Below are 19,107 nucleotides of genomic sequence, written 5' to 3' on the forward strand. Positions count from 1 at the left end.
CCCAACAAACAGGTCGAGGTAGCAAGAGGACCTGATTGGTTCTCGCACACACACCTAATATTGTCGTCTGCCGCAGGCCCGCGAAGCGATCTCTTTAAGGCCTCATGGAGTATAACGTCGAATACATAGTTTTTGCAGTCGCTAAGATTATTGGTGACATTCACGATGGCATTTAACTGTAAATAAAATTAGTTACATTGGCACCCCTAGGGGTAGGGGTGGGAAGGGTGATATATATGTAAAAATAATCTAAAAAGACCGATATTAGTGTGGAATCCATAGTTTTCGGAGTCGCAAAGAAGAATAGTGACACTCCCAATGCCGTTCAACTCCAAGACAGCCCTGGCACCCCTAGGGGTGGGGGTGGGAAAACGGTGACATGTAAAATGACCGGTATTAGTGTGGCATCCATAGTTTTCGGGGTCGCTAAGATGAATAGTGACACCCCCAATGCCGTTCAATTCCAAAACACCCTTGGCATCCCTAGGGGTGGGGGTGGGAATGGGTGACACGTTAAAGGACCTATATTAGTATGAATCCATAGTTTTGGGGGTCGCTAAGATGAATAGTGACACTTCAATGCCGTTCAACTCAAAGTTCATTTTACACTATAGTATTTTCCTAATAGAAGATTGGGATAAATAAATAGCCGGGCAACGCACGGCAATCAGCTAGTATGTTATTAAAATGAATAATTAAAATTACCTACATTAATCACTGTTAACTACGTGTATGTAATAGCTGTTAGTAATTTAAAAACGGATTTTTTTCTCTTTTTTACCGTGGTTGGATAGGTAACACTAGTTTTACTGTCTAGAGGTAAACAAAAGGTAAATGCTATCATTCCCCAATACATTGGTGAATCGAAATGGCGAGGCTTGGCGCACCAAGGTGGGGGAGAGGCTTTAGTTTCTCGCGCTCCTTTTCCATCTCACTTTCTATGTTGTTTTTTCGACACAAACCGCATGAACTGAAAGGTACGACACAACGATGGAATTTCCGTTGATTATTTTTTAGCTGTGTACTGTATTTCTTAATGGTTTGTTTTCAACCGAACGAATTACGTACTCTTAAAAAAAAAAAGGCGCAACAGCCCTCTAAGGGGCAGGGCCAGCCAGAGCAGCTTTTCATTTGGTGACGCGTGGTCAGCGTATAGACTCCCATCGCCGCTGTTTCTGGCTTTCCTGACCGGAATTCCACATGATTATTAATGACAACTTACAAAATGATTTTAGGTGGGAATCATACCTAAACCCAACTTGGACAGCCCTGTTTTCTATAATGATTAACTTGTTGGTTAAAAATATGCTTTTGCTTTTTTTTGCTTATGCTTTTGTTCCTTTGTATTTTAAAATGAGGTAGGTGTTGCATTGATTATGTGAATAAAAGCTAATATATATTTGAATTTTAGACCCTGCAATAATTTTTTCCAGGCAATCTGAAAAAATACGGTCTTATAAATGTCAAATTCAGTGTAGAAACTCCTTGTTTACATATAACGTCATCATTAGTAGGTCATCAATATCAGCAAGAGAAAGAGTTAAATAGTATAAAAAATTGGTCGAATTGGCAGGGATGCATACTAGCGTGCCATCTACATCAAATTTCGGGTCCCGGTAACAACCACTACAATAACATAATTTCTCATTTAAAATATACCATAATCATACCCCATACACACGGATAAGATAAACGACAGAAACCTCACTCAACAAACATCAAATAATCATAATATAAAATAATCATAATATAAAAACAGGATATTACGGTTTATCTTCTGAAACATTGTAGTTGCGGAATATAACTTTTCCAATCTTGAGATACGTTTTTACACAGTGAAATAATAGTAAAAGAAAGTAGAGCATTAAGGAGCACAAATCATTATGCTTCATAACATACTAGTTAAATATTTATTTTTCCTCTTCACGTCCTTCCGATACAACAGCAACATTCAAACTAAAACGTAGGGAAGATTGAAAATAATACTGTATTCGAAAGAAAGAAAAAAATATACTCAGGTAAGATCTTACGCCATATTTTAATATTGTGTGTATCATCGGATGTACTTTACCTGCTTTACAATAGACAAGTGACCACGTGTGCAAAAAACGTATTTAAGCCATGTTCTCACATTAACTCATTGCTGCTAACCAGACTCACAGGGCCGGGCTCGGGCGCCATCTTCGAGGGGCGCCAAACCGGGGAATCCACCTTGATTAGCGCCAAAACCTTATCTATGATTACATAACCGTTTACATATTTGTTTAACTGAGTTTACTTTTAAGTCTACTTTATGCACAGAACGGCTAATCCAGACTGTACCTACACTTCAAAGAGGGATCTGAACCACTTTGCGCCTCCATCGCAAGGTTGTTAAAGGTCCAGGAATTTTAAATAAATTCAATTCCGGACCAGGAGAGAAAATCAGCAAACGTAAATGGGTTTTGGACCGTAAAGAGCCTTTTTATCTTTAAAGTATTTCAACTCGGTCCAGGGACCTTTTACCCGGATCAATTTAAATATGGTCGAGGAACCTTTTTTTTAATGAAACAGTACGCAACTTGGACCGAATTTAAACTGCACGAGAAAAAAAGTTCCGGTCCTGTTGGAACCCGATAGAACCCATTAGAATGTATGGGTTCCTGGACCTTTAACAACTCTGATCAGCAGCACTCACTCTCATCTTCGCGATTGGCCAAAAGTGGCAGAAAATCGAAGTAAAATAAACAAAATGAACGAATCAATCAAGATAACCAACACGGATAACATTTTCACTTACCCAAAAACAGACATTCTTCCTCTATTGAGTATTGACAAATCCCTCGAAGCGGTCGGTGTAGGAACACGGCAATATTTCTCATTCACTGAACAATTGAACGTGTGTAACTGGAAAGAAGGAATGGTCGGTTGGTCGTGTTTCTTCCTAAGAAACGTGGCGAAGACTCGAGTGCACGTATGAGGAAACACAAAAATGTTCACATGCCCTGTTATCTCTTTCTTTGGTTTCCTATTCTAGAGATATGATAATCACCATAGTTACACATATTACTGAACTCGGGGCTTCTATAAATCTGTGTTGATCAAAGACGTGAATTTAAAACGTAAACAAAACCTGTCTTGTCTGCAGTGCTGCTGTTATCTCGTCCGGGAGGGAAAAGGGAAAACTGAGGTCGGATGTCAGAATCACTGATAAACAATGAATTTCTTACAGAAATGAAAAGTTGTACAGTCTTTATAGATTTGAGCTGCTGATTCGAAAAAGACATTAACTTTTGATGAATCATGTTACACAGCTAAACAGGAACGGCCCTAGCTAGTTATAGTTACAATATACGCGGGGTTCATACCCAAAAATTTTCAGCGGTCTGAAAAAAAATGAGAGATTTTTGTTCTTTAGTCTGAAATACAGTTGTCCTCAAATCACAAGATAAACGATATTACTATTAATAAACAATGAATTTATACATTTCGTATTATCACCAAAGAGAATCATGCAGAACATGTTGAAGGTTAAACCCTACACCGGGTATCGAACCCGGGACCAAAAGATGATCCAAGAAAACCGGCACTACATGTCAGTTGTTGTGGATGCATCGCGGCTTCTTACTATTCAGGGACTTGATTTTCGAGATGATGAGTCTGAGGCAAACTATAACAAAGGGAATTTCTTCGATACTCTTGAAGTTAATTTCAAAATGAGGGAATATTATTCGGTAATGTATTGAACTTGAACTTTGAAATTCAAATTACACTTAAAATTTGACTCAAAACAAATTCATCTTTAGGATTTGCCACTCTTCAATCATTTTATGCAAGTTCGATCTTTCTCATACATATCAAAATGGAAGAACTTCTTCCCAATAACTCCATAGATGTCTGTAATTGTGTAGCACAAACATATTTTGGAGTGGTAGAGTGAGAGGTGCACCAGGGTCACCATATTTCTTGAATTATGAGATAACTGTAACCCTTTTCTGATTGTTATTCCTGTGATAACATTTCCCTGAAAGGTGAAATGCAGATTAAGCCCGAAAACTCTTCGGCGTAACGAAGATGGAACGAAAGTACTCCACTTAATGGATTTCTTCGAAATCCTACGACAGTATAAATTGGCATTTCACAAGGTTCACACTCTAGTTGTATTCTCTGTAACAATTCCAGTTTCCAATGCAGCGTGTGAAAAGAACCTTTTCGTCTTTGAAACCTTTGAAAAGCCTTGCTCGAAACAAGATACTGGATGCCTCATTTGGATGTCCTTGCTATTGAGAAGAAATGTCAAGTCCTGGACGTACCGAAGGTGGCCAATGTGCTCAAAAGCACATACAGCAAAATTCTCCCACAGGAGAATTGCACTTCACTAAGCGACTTTCGTTGTTTCTAATATACTTAAGAAGATTAATTTCTTCCAAGGTCATGTATATTTTGCAAGAAAATTAAACTCTTTGAAACATTTTTTTCGCCATTTATATTATTATCTTATAACTTGAATATTTATATCAGTAGTATCATCTCAAGATAGACGATGAATTATAAAATTATAAATGTCTTCCAATACTGAAATAGGCCATTAGAAACAACGCAACTTGTGGCCGTAACCAGGAATTAAAAATAAAAGAATTAATGCCTTTATCAAAGCGAATCATATGGAGATAAACTCGTAATCAAGAAGTAAATTTAAACGTCCACTCTGAATAAAGGACAAACACAAAACAGCATACATGGATATAATAATAATAATTATTATAAGTATTATTATTATATATTTATATATAGTGTTTTCGGCCGTTTTAATGTGACTGTTCCCCAACAATATTTTGTCGTCCCCCCTTTCCCAGTAATCAATGCAACGGACTGGGCCGTTTGCTCAATATCGTGCACCGTGTCGCCTCTGTCTGTTTATCGTGCATGAGTAGTGAATGTTTTGCTTAAGCTGAAGGGGCTGGTGCCGCTTGTTGCTTCGGTGTGAATTTGCCTTGTCGGCTCTCGCTTCGGTTTGAAAATTATCTTGTAGTGGTCTTAACTTACCCTTTGGATTTAATATTATTTAATAAGCAGTCATTATAATTGTTTTCCCCCATTTTCCTACAAATACTGGCATTGAAAATATGATGGCACATAGTGGTTCTGATTCCACTTTAAAATGTAGGTCCAGTCTGGATTAGCCTATCTGTGCACAAAGCGAACTTAACATCAAACAAACAAATATTCAAAATACTTTTTTAGCAGGCTGATCTCCGTGAAAAACTTTCTGGTTGGGCTATGCATGCAAGCAGATACACACACTAACAGACAGACCAGTGGCGGCCGGCGGCAAGTATGATGGGTAGTGCCAACGTGATCAAGAAATCGAAAAAAAAAAAAAAAAAGCAATGCCCCCCCCCCCCCTAGGCACGGCGGCTCTCCCCCTTGAGCCGCCGCTGAGACAGACATGCAAGGAATTTTACGAAATCGTTCTTTGAAAACAATAAGCACGTGCAAGAAAGGTCTTAAGTACAGGGTGGACTTTGATGACTATCCCTCATCACTTCCATGAGTTCCTTAGCCATTTTTAACATCGCAAATAAAGTTAGCAAAACCAGAAAAGTTATATGAAATGGTAAAAATGTACATTAACACAGCGAGAAAACATAAGATGTTTTGTGTAATTGGCCCCTTGTACAGTTTTCACTGGAACATTATTCCATTATTTTACGACAGGCAAAGTACGGTACACCCTCCTTCCCACAAGCACGCCCATGTACGTACTCTTCGCAACTCTTGACCGCCCTGAAAAAAATTCAAAGTCCTGAATTCGTAAATTTGGCAACATAGCGCTTCAGAGTCCACAAATCGTATCCAACTTAGCAACAGTTTTTCTTTCTAAACGAAAACGCTCTTGTGAATTTCTTTTATTCTTTCACATTCAATGAAGTTAGAAGCAATAAACCAGTAATATTATACGCAATTAAACAAAAATCATAAATTGGAAATATAAATGTGGATATATTTTTAAGAGTATTCGTTCTGAAATAGAAAATAGGGGAATTTATTTGCAGTTGGAAACACTGAACTCGTTCTCCACCACCTGGAGAGAAATGACATCACATCTCAATGCAATGAAGCAAATCTCTCTCGATTTTAGACAAAATTACAGTAAAGAAAAATTGCACAATACCGGACAATTCGTCCAGATCTGTAGCGAAAATGGCTCGGAACTCCGGCAAAACGTTATTTATTTATTTATTTAAAGTATTTTAATCCATTGCCAAACATTTCAGTTAAGAATAATATTGTGATAATATAATTGACGTTCGTACACATAGAGGTGCTGACTGTGCCAGTGACCATTATTTAGTAATTGCTAAATTAAGAGAAAGACTCGCAGTGATAAATCATAAGCAACAAAATCTAAAAGTTATAAAATTTAATACAGGAAAATTTGCTGATGAAAGAATTAAGAAAAATTACCAAATTAAACTGTTCAATAAATTCGATGTTTTGCAGGATTTAAATGATGATGAAAATATATATGAAACAGACGTAAATAAGAATTGGGAGTACATACGTAATGCAAATAAAAAAACAGCTACTAAAGAAAGTATAGGTTACCATAAACCAAGAAAAAGTAAGCCATGGTTTGATAATGAATGTCATAATCTAATAGAAATAAGAAATCAGGCTAGACTTAGGTGGTTAAATAACTCTGATGATACAAATCTAAGAAATTATAATACAATAAAGCGAGAAGTTAACCGCACGTTAAGAAGTAAAAAAAGAGATTACTTGAAAAGCAAAATTAACGAAATTGAAACAAACAGCAAAATCAAAAATATCAGAGAGTTATAAAAAGGTGTAAATGAATATAGAAAGGGGTGGCAACCTAAAGTAAACTTGATAAAATATAAAGACGGTGATTTTCTAGCTGACCCCAGCGATATTCCAAATAGATGGAAGAACTACTTTAATGACCTTTTAAATGTTCATGTAGGAGATAAATCAGAAGTAAATGAAGTCCACACAGCAGAACCTTTAGTTCCAGAACCTAACTTGACTGAAGTTAAAGATGCTATTAAAAGGTTAAAGAATAACAAAGCACCTGGCATTGATTTAATACCAGCTGAGTTAATTAAATATGGTGGAAATTCATTAATATGTCAAATTCATAAATTAATTTGTTTAATATAAAATAAAGAAGAAATCCCTCAACAGTGGAAAGAATCCATAATTGTTTCTGTGTTTAAAAAATGTGATAAAATGAACTGCAATAATTACAGTGGAATTTCTCTACTCTCAACAACATATAAAATATTATCTAACATTCTTTTAACAAGACTAACCCCATATGCTAATGAAATTATAGGTGATTATCAATGTGGATTTAAACGTAACAGATCAACTACAGATCAAATTTTTCACGTCAGACAGACACTTGAAAAAAAGTGGGAATATAATCAAAATGTCCATCAGCTATTCATTGATTTCAAAAAAGCATATGATTCGGTCAAAAGAGATAAATTATATAATATATTAGTAGAGTTTGGAATACCTAAGAAGCTTGTTAGTATGATAAAAATATGCACCAGTGAAACAGAAAGTAAAATTCGTGTGGGTATTAATGTGTCTGACAAATTTACAATTCATGATGGATTAAAACTAGGAGATGCATTATCTCCATTGCTCTTTAATTTTGCCATAGAATATGCTGTTAGGAAGGTAAAAGAAACTAAAGAAGGACTAAAATTAAATGGTGTGACTCAGTTGTTAGCATATGCAGATGATGTAGACTTATTAGGGGATGATATAAATACAATTAAGAATAATGCTAAAATATTTTTCAAAACTGCTAAAGAGATAGGTTTGGAAGTTAACAAAGAGAAATCTAAATATATGCTTACAGGCCGAAACCAAGTGTTAGGTAATAATCAAAATCTAATTATTGATAACAACTCGTTTGAACTAGTTTCCAAATTCAAATACTTAGGAGTAATATTAACAAGTGAAAATTATATTAAAGAGGAAATGAAAAGTAGGCTTAATTCAGGAAATGCATGTCACTTCTCTCTTCATAAACTTTTGTCTTCTCGTTTAATATCTAAGAAACTAAAAGTTAAAATATACAAAACAGTAATTTTGCCTGTAGTATTATATGGGTGTGAAACTTGGTCCCTTACATTGAAAGAGGAACATAAATTGAGAGTATTTGAACATAAAATCTTTAGGAAAATATTTGGACCTAAAAGGGATGCGGAGACAGGTGAGTGGAGAAGGTTACATAATTTGTATTCATGTCCAGATATTATTAGAATAATTAAATCAAGAAGACTTAGATGGGCAGGCCATGTGGCGCGAATGGGAAAGGAAAGAGGAGTTTACAGAATTCTTGTTGGGAAACCTGATGGTAAGAGACCTGTAGGAAGGCCAAGACGAAGATGGAGGGACAACGTTGAGATGGACCTAAAGGAAATCGGTAGGGATGGAAAAGAATATATAGATCTTGCTCAAGATAGGGACAGATGGAAGGCCTGTGTTGCTGCAGCCATGAACCTTCGGGTTTAAGAAGGCTAGAGAGTTAGTTAGTTATAATATTGTGCTTTTCCATTGACCATATTTTCGATTCATGGCGAATTTTCTAAAAGGACCACGTCAAGAAATTTAAATATGTAAGTTTTGATAGTAAATGCATTTAAAATTAGTGAAACAACAGGGGAGGGGAAAATAAACCTAAAAAATAGTAAAAATGCAACAAAAACTGTTAAAAATACTGACAAATAAACTAAAAGCCAATAAAGGCCGAAAAATGTAAAAAAAATGCAAAATAGAAAGTGTTTTCTGAAGGGAAAGTGACATGAAATCAGGTTTAGCATTGTTTTTAAGGGTCAGAAAAAAATTGATCTTTCATAAACTTCCGGACCCTAATTACTAATTATGACCATTGAAAAAGTTGGAGGGAAGGAGGCAGCTTATTAAAATGTTCCTTGCTGAGGGATCGTATCGTCCTATATCTCCACTTTACAATACAGAAAAAAATCAGGTTCATATTTCGAAAATGACTTGCAGCTTTCCACCACGAAAATATGATTGTCATAGTTTGAAGTTCGTTAGGATGCACTTGCAAGGTATCCCATTGTTTTAATTTCACACACAATTTATATTTCATACGTTGATTATCCCTTTTACCTCTCTTATCCTACAGTCTTTGGAAAAAGCTGAAGTATCTTGGCAACCTGGGTCTGGTTCAAACGACTCCTTTTCGCCCTCCTGTTCCTACTTTAAACAAACAACAAAAGACTTCGTAACTAAACAATTGTTTGTTCAAAACACGGAATTTACAGACAATTTACAAAATATGACAAAACACCAATAGAAATGTTCATCATTTTTCCCTTTCAGCGTTTCTCGATATTTTCTGAATTCGTTTCCTTACGGAAATTGTCATGAGGAAATTATAGACATGACATTATGTGTGAATTGGCTTCTTCAAACTGGTAGTAAATTTTAACAAGAGCTATCTGGAGAAGATGTAGCTTGCTTGATTCTCACGAGGGAGTTCGTAGGTTCGATTCTCCACCTAGGAAGGATTTTTTTTAAGGAGTATATCGTTGGGCGTAAAGTTTATCCACCGTGCTAAGAAGTTAACATTGGTCTCTGTATTTCACGAGGTGAAAGGAAACAGTAAGAGGAAGTTATTTCGATGATAGGAGGAAGTAGGGGTGTGCGGGCTCCCGAAAAGTCAGGACCAGGATCGGGAAAAAAAAATTCCCGTCCCGATCCCGACTTCGGGAAATGAATTCCCGACTTATCGGGATCCCGAGCAGTCGGGAAATACCGAATGGTCATTTTTAAAAGTCGTTAATTCTCGACGTTTTCTGCATTGTAAATATCTTAAAGTTATCGAAAATTGTTCGTTTTGTACCAGAAATGCGAAAACAATCACTTAAAGTGAAAATTACGTGTAGAATTCGAGATTTCCAGAGCTTCGGGAAATTTTGACCATTTCCCGTCCCGACCCAAAATATTCTGTCCCGCACACCCCTACGAGAAAGTCACATGCCATGTGGAATGCGCAGAATCAAGTTACGTAAAGCTAAGTCTCTGATGTGGTTTCGAATATTGTAAAGTTAGTGGGGAAAGTTTGTTAGATCTGATACTCGTACTTTCTGTTGAAATAAGACAAACATTTTAGATAAAAAAGCAGTGAGGAATTAACGATCATTATGAGGTTTTGATTTTTTTTGTTTGTCACTCACTATATAAATACGTATTAGTAGTTTCTTATCGAATCGGCCTCCGTCGCAATAACCATTTACTTATGTTAATTGGCGATTTACTATTAGTTTTAGACGCATGGTAAGATGGTGGTGAGGGAATTGACAACAGTCATTACGAAGGAACGGACATAGAATTACCAATCTTAGCAATTTGAACTCATTAAACTCTCTCCAAATGTGATTTGTGAATTAATCATGATGTGTGTATTAACACAACATATGAACAATAACTAAAAAAAAAAGTTTTAACCTTAAATCCTGGAAATCTGCACCTTCTAAGGGGAAATATGCGGGACGTCCCTCAAGTGTGCATCGGATTCATTTTTTAAATATTCTAATATCAACGGTCTCTGTTCCGCAAACAAAAAAAAAAGAGAGGAGGGGGTGGGATTTGAACTCGCGACCTTTCACGCTTGACGAAAAATAAGGATAGCAGCGTGCAACCAACTGCTCTACGTTAACTTAATGACGTTATGCCCTTAAAGACATGTTGACGTTTATGATGACTCCACCTTTCTGTGATCCAAGCACATTTTCTCGACAAGTTCCTATATTCAGTGTTTCAAACACCTCTAATTTCAAGTCGAGCAAGCAGAATCGTAAATATTCCTCAAGGTTCTTTTTCAAATTTATTATTTCTGTTTAATTGTGTATTATAAAAGCAGTTTATAGTTTCTAAGTTCATGGAAACTGCGAAATTGAAAACATCTCACCGCAGCGTTTTTCATCTAGTGGAAGGACCTACTCAAAGTTGGCTACTCTCCCCTGGAGCCGTGAGATGAAATGAAAGTGGAAACTATATGAGCGCATCGTGCTATTGCACATAAATATAATGTGTAAAGTTTTGGAATAAATACCGGGGAATTACTCTCGCCAGTTCCTCGGATGAAGTGAGAGGGAATCAAGGGAAACCAATCCTGTACCAATTCCTATAGATAGAGTGATAAAGTACCTGAAGCTGCGCCCTTTCAAGCTATGCAGCGGCCGCAAGTTTGTAGGTGGGGGCGGGGAGTAGAAATCTTTCCCTTCTCATTCGGCGGCTGACTTTACTTCACACCGGTCAGGAGATCGAAAACGCTGCTCTGGCTTCTTCCAGCCTCCTGTTGGCCATATTACATGGAGGGGTGAGAAGCGCGTAAAAAGGTGTGGCTTCGACAAGGCAATATACACTCCTCACAAAAAGTTTGGAGTATTGTTACATTATATTATACATATTAGACAATAGGTGATAGACACGGCCTTGGAATGCAACAACACATGGTATCTGTCTGGTGGACGTTCTCGTCTTTGTGCCGACATATGCCACCGTGCCTATCACCTATTGCTTAATATAACAATATTCCAAACTTTTTGTGAGAAGTGTATATTGCAACTTCAAAATAATTACAGATGTGCGACCGATTGATCTATCACGCTAGACTCGCATATAGGCCTCCATAAATATTTCACTCTTTTAATTATATATTTTAATAATTATTTATGAGGTATGTATTTTTAATTACTATCTCGCATCATTTCAAAATCACAAATTACAATGACAGTAATGGGGAAAGCCTCCCCCCACAAAAAACACGATGGTATGATGAAATAGTTCAGGTTTTGAACCCAGAATACTCACTGATCAACATATAGCTAACGTGCAACTGGGCGAAAACATTTGCCATACGGTGGTAATGTTGTAATGACTGAAGACAAAATTAAAGTACTTCTTACCTGCAGTGATCCGAGGAAGGTTGTTCGATAGCTAAATAGTCCACTCCGCTTATCGCGAGATATTTGTTATTGGAAATATTGGTACAGTCAAGTTTTCTTCGAGCACACAAACGGAACAAGAAAGAGAATATAGATAACAAAGTCCTGTTGTTAGTCTCCATCTGGTGGTAACAATAAGCATACGTGTCACTTCCTCAAACAAACCGTGAATCAAGCTACAACAAAAACACGCTTTCTTTCATTCCTATCATGTTTTTCATTGTCACCATACCCCGTTATGCATGGCTTCGGTTCACTATCACTCTTCTCGAATTTAAGTATTTCCACTACCACTACGACACCAATCTCTCTTGTCGCACACTGCAGATTTGTCGAACTGGTAGCAAGTAGCGATTTCAGCGAAGGTTTGATCATCTCAATCCTGATTATAACATCAGATATGTTTATTAGAAATTAGCCAGCTGGAAGTAACGGGGGTAAACACTATTCCTTACATCACACGATTGCTCACTTAACTTCAACGAACACAATGCGATAACAACACCAATGTATTACTTTTAAATGTCTCCCTGCCTAAAACATACTAATTCACGAAATTATCTAACACATCATGCATATATCATCTGTCCCGACTTCTCAAATCAAGGTCGATTAAGTAGTTGTGTGAACACAAAATTTCCGTTAAATATAAATGTCAATGTCCATTCCCTTGTTCTTCACCACGGTTGCAAAGCACTCGGCTCCTCAGTCAATGTTAACACCATGCATGCTGGGGGTTAATGAATTGCTCGGTGGACAGCATAGGCAACGGTTGGATGAGCATAACGTTCTACTTAGATTCCATCTTGGAAACTTGCGGTGCACCGTAAGAACTTCATATAAAACGGAAATGCCTAGCAGGATCTTTTCACTTACACAAGTGGCTTGTATTGCTTGAATAATTATGTTACAATGGTGCACTCCTCAAGAGGAAATGAATATCTGGAAGGATAAAAAGTGCTCGTTTTTAACGATGCTCTTTCGGATGGCTTCAAGTTACTCCCTCAGAAATATCAACAGTTTGACTGAAACGGTAGGGAAATATTGGAAATTATACATTGTATAACAATATATTATAAGATTGATTGATTGATTTGGTGTTTTAAGTCCACTTTATGCACAGTAAAATATATTATAAGATGCTTTCCTTTCTGCTTCAAATGGATAGACTATTGCGTGTTCAACTCCGAAGCGATACGTTTCTGAAAAGCGCTGCAACAAAATTCTGAATCAGGAAAATTATGTTAATGACAAAGGTCATGCGAATGTATGATATTCAGCGAAGAACTTCCTCCAAAATTCATTGTGCCATATTTCGGGTAAACAGATCATATCCTGCGTTGAAAACATACCGGGTAACAATTGTGTGTATGGTCTTTGCCGAAGTGCTTTAAGATATGTTTATCGTGATCATACGAGGAATATGTACGTAATATGTATCCAAATTTTCTATCTGCAAGAAGGCGCTTTCCTTAACACACGCGAATCTGTTTGCCAGACTTCATGCCCTTTCATACATTGTGAAGTTATTTACAAACGAGCTCCATTAATCAGTGGTGGATATGTTCTCTCGTGGGATCCAGATGATTTTTTTTATTGTACCAAGGTACCAGCACAAAAATATAGAATTTTAAAAGATAACTGAGGAACCGATGGTGGACCACTTTATATGCGACGGCATTCAGTCATTTAAACATAACGTAATATGTTTTTGTATGCATTTTGTATGACCTACTTCCGAACCGGCCTGGCAAGAACATCAAAGCAGTATTTTCTCATAAAAAATAGGCACTGTTTTCGACCAAAAGCTCACATTTGAGGAACATATTACACGCATCATAAAAAGGACATGTATCTCTTAGGTTTTCGGTATCGTTTTTGGTGAAATTTGCGACATATGAGCCCTTGCCTTATACTTTAATTAATTAGTTCCCCAATAATAGAATATTGCTCTCCAGTCTGGTGCATGACGAGTCCCACTCAGCTCTCTAGACTCGATTCCGATTTCCACTTTTCCTAGCTATAGTTCGTTACAGGAGTCCCTCATTACGCAATTTTTCGACTCCATGTCTATTGTCTTTTCTAAACACACTCTATATCAGCGCCGTTTGATGAATAATTTCAATTATCTATACAAAATTGTAAATGGCAAAACCCGCTGCAAATCACTTCTTGAGGAAGTGCCTATGCGCTCAACACGAAACACAAACGTATTTTACACAGAAAACCCTAGACTAGAAATTAAAAAAAATATCTCTCTTCTACACACTTCCCACACAATATAATGGCGTCCTTGAGTGTTGATATACTCGTATTTTCCTCGGAGCATGTCCTTCGGTCTTCCATCAGAAGAAATTATTGTAAATAATATTAGTTTGATTTAGTTTTATTTTACTTCGCGTTTTGTGCCTCTTGGCTAATTTGCGAAGATGGGGATGAGTGATGAAATGATGAAATTGATGAATGGACATTCACAAACACCCAAGCCCGACCGGGATTCGAACCCGGGACCCTTGGCGTCGCAGCGCGATGTGCTAACCGTAAATAATATTAAATCTTTTACTTATTTACTTATTTTTGTTAATAATTTTTGTGTTTGTTATCTTTAATTATTGTGCTGTTTTCATTGTAATTTCAGTGTAAAATGGCCACCTGGGCTGCACTTGAAATTTTCTCAATAAATAAATAAATAGAAATAAGACGGTGTAAAAAATCTGGCTACCACACGGGTAGCAGCTAATCACAAATATAATATGTACAACGTGCAATTTATTATTCAAACACTTATTTTCTCGCTTTATGTTCCCAATTCTTCTGGAAATTACACTTTTGATAGTTTTCCTGTTGCTGCCTGATACTTCATTGGGATCTCAATCGCATCGTGTTAAGGAAGTGATGTAGAAAGTAAGTGGAGAAGAAAACAGTCCAGGTCAGCAACTGCAATCTACACATTAATCTAACCCGTTGCAAAGCCAGGAAATTGAGTTCGAAATATGGCTAAGGGAAGGAGAAGACGATAAACACAATAAACACACAGGGGGTAAGCACAATATATAAATATGCACAATAAATGGAGCGCTTATCTGAACAAGGTTTTACAAGGACAGTACAAAAAAAAAAGAGAGAGATTAAAATCATTCATATGAGTTTTGCAATGTACTTACTTAACGGTATCTATAGAGCCAATACTTAAATCGATGTCTAAGCTAATTGACGACACATCAGGGGAAACTTCTACAGAGGCGACTCCAGGAACTGCGAGCAATTGCGACTTTGACTCTTCTGCTGATATAGATTGAGATTTCCCTGTAAAGACACAAAAAAGCACACAACTGAATAAAAACTCACTTTTCACAAGTACAGAAATTCCCACCACACCCTTGTTATTCTAATATTTCAATCAATGACATGTAATGAAACAAAATTCCCCGACAGTTTGGCTCCTTAACAATTTTGTTGGACCTCATTTGTTCTTTGTTAAATGTACTTCTTTGTACCATTCAAACTTGTAGCCCTTAATCCGAAAGTGCATAATCAGTAGGGTGCATCGAATATGGCATCTTGGAATTGTTTTCTCCAAATTAAAAACAGCCTAGTGCGGAAAGTTGTGCCCAGATGTGTCCCATCTTGAAGTGTCACTGGTGCCATTTTTGGCGCGAACGCTAAACAACGTAGTTTCTTCTTCTACGGTTTCAAATGTATTGTGTTCATAATTTCGTTAAATGAAGAGTTATTGCTGTATACATGTTCACCTTTTGCCTTTCTACAATATAGAATATGTAGCATTTTCAAATATTATGCCATCTTGACCCACGATTTCCGTCGAAATTACTTCAGGGAAAATACCGAGTCAAAAGGCGTTATTATAAGTTTTCGAATTTCGTCTATTACATGAGAAATGTCTGCGTGTTTTCTTGATTATACAGGTCTTCACTTGTTTCTGAATAGGAACGACCCAGAGTTCCACCTACATCCAACTATTTGCACACCTTTAATTTCTGCTGTTCCAATTGCTCCTTTCCTTCAGTTGTTGCTCTGATGGAACCATTTTGAATTGTCAGGTTGCATGACAGCTAATCTATTAGATACATGTAGTCACGTACATCAAAATTCAGGGGAGGAATTCCGAATTTTCGAATGCTCCACAGCACCATTTACTGGTATCTTTAATACATAATTCTGCAAAGATCTGTTCAATTGCAGCTGCGTAGTAGGAAGGTGTCAGTGTATTTTGAATCAAATAAGATCATTTTTCCAGTCTGTGAAGAAAATTCGCAGATAATTCCCGGTATTAAAACATCACGCATAAATGACGGAATTTAAAAATACCCGGTCGGTTATAGACACTCTTCAGTAGGACATCACGAACACTTTTGTCATGCGAAGTAACACAGAAATGCCATTCTGCTTCAATTCGAACATTCCAAAAATATTAAATTTATGTTTGTATATGTTTTAAATAATGTGATGGGGATTATTCCTTCTGTTAATTTCGACTGTCATTCACGTACCGACAAACAGATCGATTGAGATACGCCTTTCACTAGAACTTGGTATTTCCTCCAGTTCACGAACCCTTTTAATCTTTATAACATTTTCCCTGCAATAGTGAATGTTTCGATCGTACATATTCCAAGCAATTAAAGACATCTCACATTTATAGTTAGAACGGTTTCGGAGATGATGTAATGTTAAATTTTAATTGGCTCACAATCCCACACTCAGGCATACTACTGAAATAATTTATAGTGCGTTACACTAGTATTTGATAGGGTCTGAAATTCACTAACATTTATCATTCAACTTTTAACAATTTCCGATATCGACACGTCACATAACGCCGATCGTTGTTCCTCACGGCCGGACAAACAGTCCGATAGATATCATGATGCATGTAGCTCCTACTTCTCAGGGATACTGATCGCAGAAACTTGAATATAAATGCAATACTCTCCGAGATATCGCTACGGCCGGAAGGACAAACACAATCGCTACAAATGGGTATTGATATGCTTGGCATGCTGCTAATTGATTGCATTTTATATTATGGGCATATCAGCACATATGCTATTCTTGCTCGTCTCTAATATGATGATAAGCCCCCTTAACTAAAACAAAACTGAGGACATGTTCCTAACATGAAAATAAAATATGTCTGAAAACTTCACTCAACTCTTTAAACTTTCATTCATTCATTACTTGAACTAAAACTTACTATTGTAGATTAGGCACACAGGAGATGTACTACGTAGAAATTTACAACGAAAAATGCAGGCTCGACCAGGACCCGAACCCGGGTCTCTGGCATTCCGTGCCATTGCTCTAACCACTGAGCTACCGCGCCGGCCTGGCTTCGCCTGATTTCTCCCTATCGCTATCGCTGTGCACTAGTAGAGACGATTCCACGCAGGTAAAACTGCGATAGTGAAAAATCAGGCGAGGCCAGGCCGGCTCGGTAGCTCAGTGGTTATAGCAATGGCACGAAATGCCCGAGACCCGGGTTCGAGTCCTGGTCGAGCCTGCATTTTTCGCTGTAAATTTCTACGTAAAACTATACTGTTTCCGAGGATATAACCTATTTTACCATTAGAAGCTGAGGATGTAAAGGGGCACTCAGTACCAGAGGTGGTCATTTTCGTTCAACCTCCCTCACCCTCACCCTCACGGCTCGGCTTCGCCCTCACCCTCACACGCCCTCACCCTCACGATTTGCCTATCGCCCTCACCCTCACACGCCCTCACCCTCACGGCTCGGCTTCGCCCTCACCCTCACACGCCCTCACCCTCACAATTTGCGTTTCGCCCTCACCCTCACACACCCTCACCCTCACGACTCACCAGTCGCCCTCACCCTCACACGCCCTCACCCTCACAGCTCGGCTTCGCCCTCACCCTCACACGCCCTCACCCTCACGATTTGCCTTTCGCCCTCACCCTCACAGGCCCTCACCCTCACGACTCACCAGTCGCCCTCACCCTCACACGCCCTCACCCTCACAGCTCGGCTTCGCCCTCACCCTCACACGCCCTCACCCTCACGATTTGCCTTTCGCCCTCACCCTCACACGCCCTCACCCTCACGACTCGCCTTTCGCCCTCACCCTCACACGCCCTCACCCTCACGACTTGCCTCTCGTCCTCACCCTCACGGCTCACAAGTCACCCTCACCCTCACACGCCCTCACCCTCACGATTTGCCTTTCGCCCTCGCCCTCACACGCCCTCACCCTCACAACTCTCCTTTCGCCCTCACTCTCACACGCCCTCACCCTCACGGATCGATCTCGCCCTCACCCTCACAGACCCTCACCCTCACAAGTCTTCGGAGGGTGAGGGTGAGGGTGAGGTCTGCCCTCATGAGGGTTGCCCTCCGTAGAGAGTTAGCGATGTTTGAAGAAATGACTGGTTCCTTTACCACGTGCATTTCATACATTGAAATGACACGAAATTGTTAACTCATTCATGTGAAGAAAGTTAATAATAATGATAATAATAATAAATTTTCTTTATTAAGCAATAAGGTTTAACAATGAGTATCATTTTGGACTAAGATTGTTTGAGTTATATATTGCATAATTAATTTACATCAAGTATAATTATTATTTTTAATATATTTATTATTTTAACTATACGCTGTCACAAAAATCGTGTCATATACAGTATTGTGGGTGGGCCACTGACAGTAGCGTTCACTTTATAAACACCTTATCATTGGAAGATGCAACTGCTCCGTCTTTATTTCTTGTTGTTTATCACACTATAACAATGATAATATACAAGCATCTGAGTTGTATCAATTCATTCTCTGCCCAGAGATGTTGGGCTCGATCTCACTACGTCACAATTACCGGAATTCCATAGATGAGAAAGACTTGCCCCGCAGGCGTTCAAAACCCCTACCCCCACCCTCTTGTCTGCAAGGACAGTTTGGATTTGGAAAACTACATTCCATTCACTGATCTTCTTGGAAACCGTGATGGAAATCTGCACCGCGAACAGGAGTATTTAGAGTAGCTTGAAGTCAGCTTGGAAATGGAAATATGTTCACTAAATAGAAGGTAGAAGCTTTAAAAGGGGGAAATATATTGACGAGGCATAAATTTCGTGG

At 38.1% G+C, this 19,107-nt stretch overlaps 1 protein-coding gene across 7 annotated transcripts in view; it reads right to left on the reverse strand.

Moving 5' to 3' along the window:
* The window catches only part of ATP7 (copper-transporting ATPase 1), a 297,586-nt gene that overhangs the window by 179,165 nt on the left and 99,314 nt on the right, over positions 1-19,107 (reverse strand). For 5 of the 7 annotated variants that reach the window (XM_083120375.1, XM_083120376.1, XM_083120374.1 and 2 more), the window contains exon 3: positions 15,164-15,305. In XM_083120375.1, coding sequence (XP_082976501.1) covers positions 15,164-15,305 — 142 coding nt within the window. Of the gene's footprint in view, positions 1-2,779; positions 2,931-11,960; positions 12,684-15,163; positions 15,306-19,107 lie in introns of those variants that run through there. The other 2 variants (XM_083120379.1, XM_083120381.1) reach the window with 2 other exon arrangements.

Source organism: Lepisma saccharinum, chromosome 4, assembly GCF_977018435.1.
Source record: "Lepisma saccharinum chromosome 4, izLepSacc3.1, whole genome shotgun sequence".
Classification (NCBI taxonomy): Eukaryota; Metazoa; Arthropoda; class Insecta; order Zygentoma; family Lepismatidae; genus Lepisma; species Lepisma saccharinum.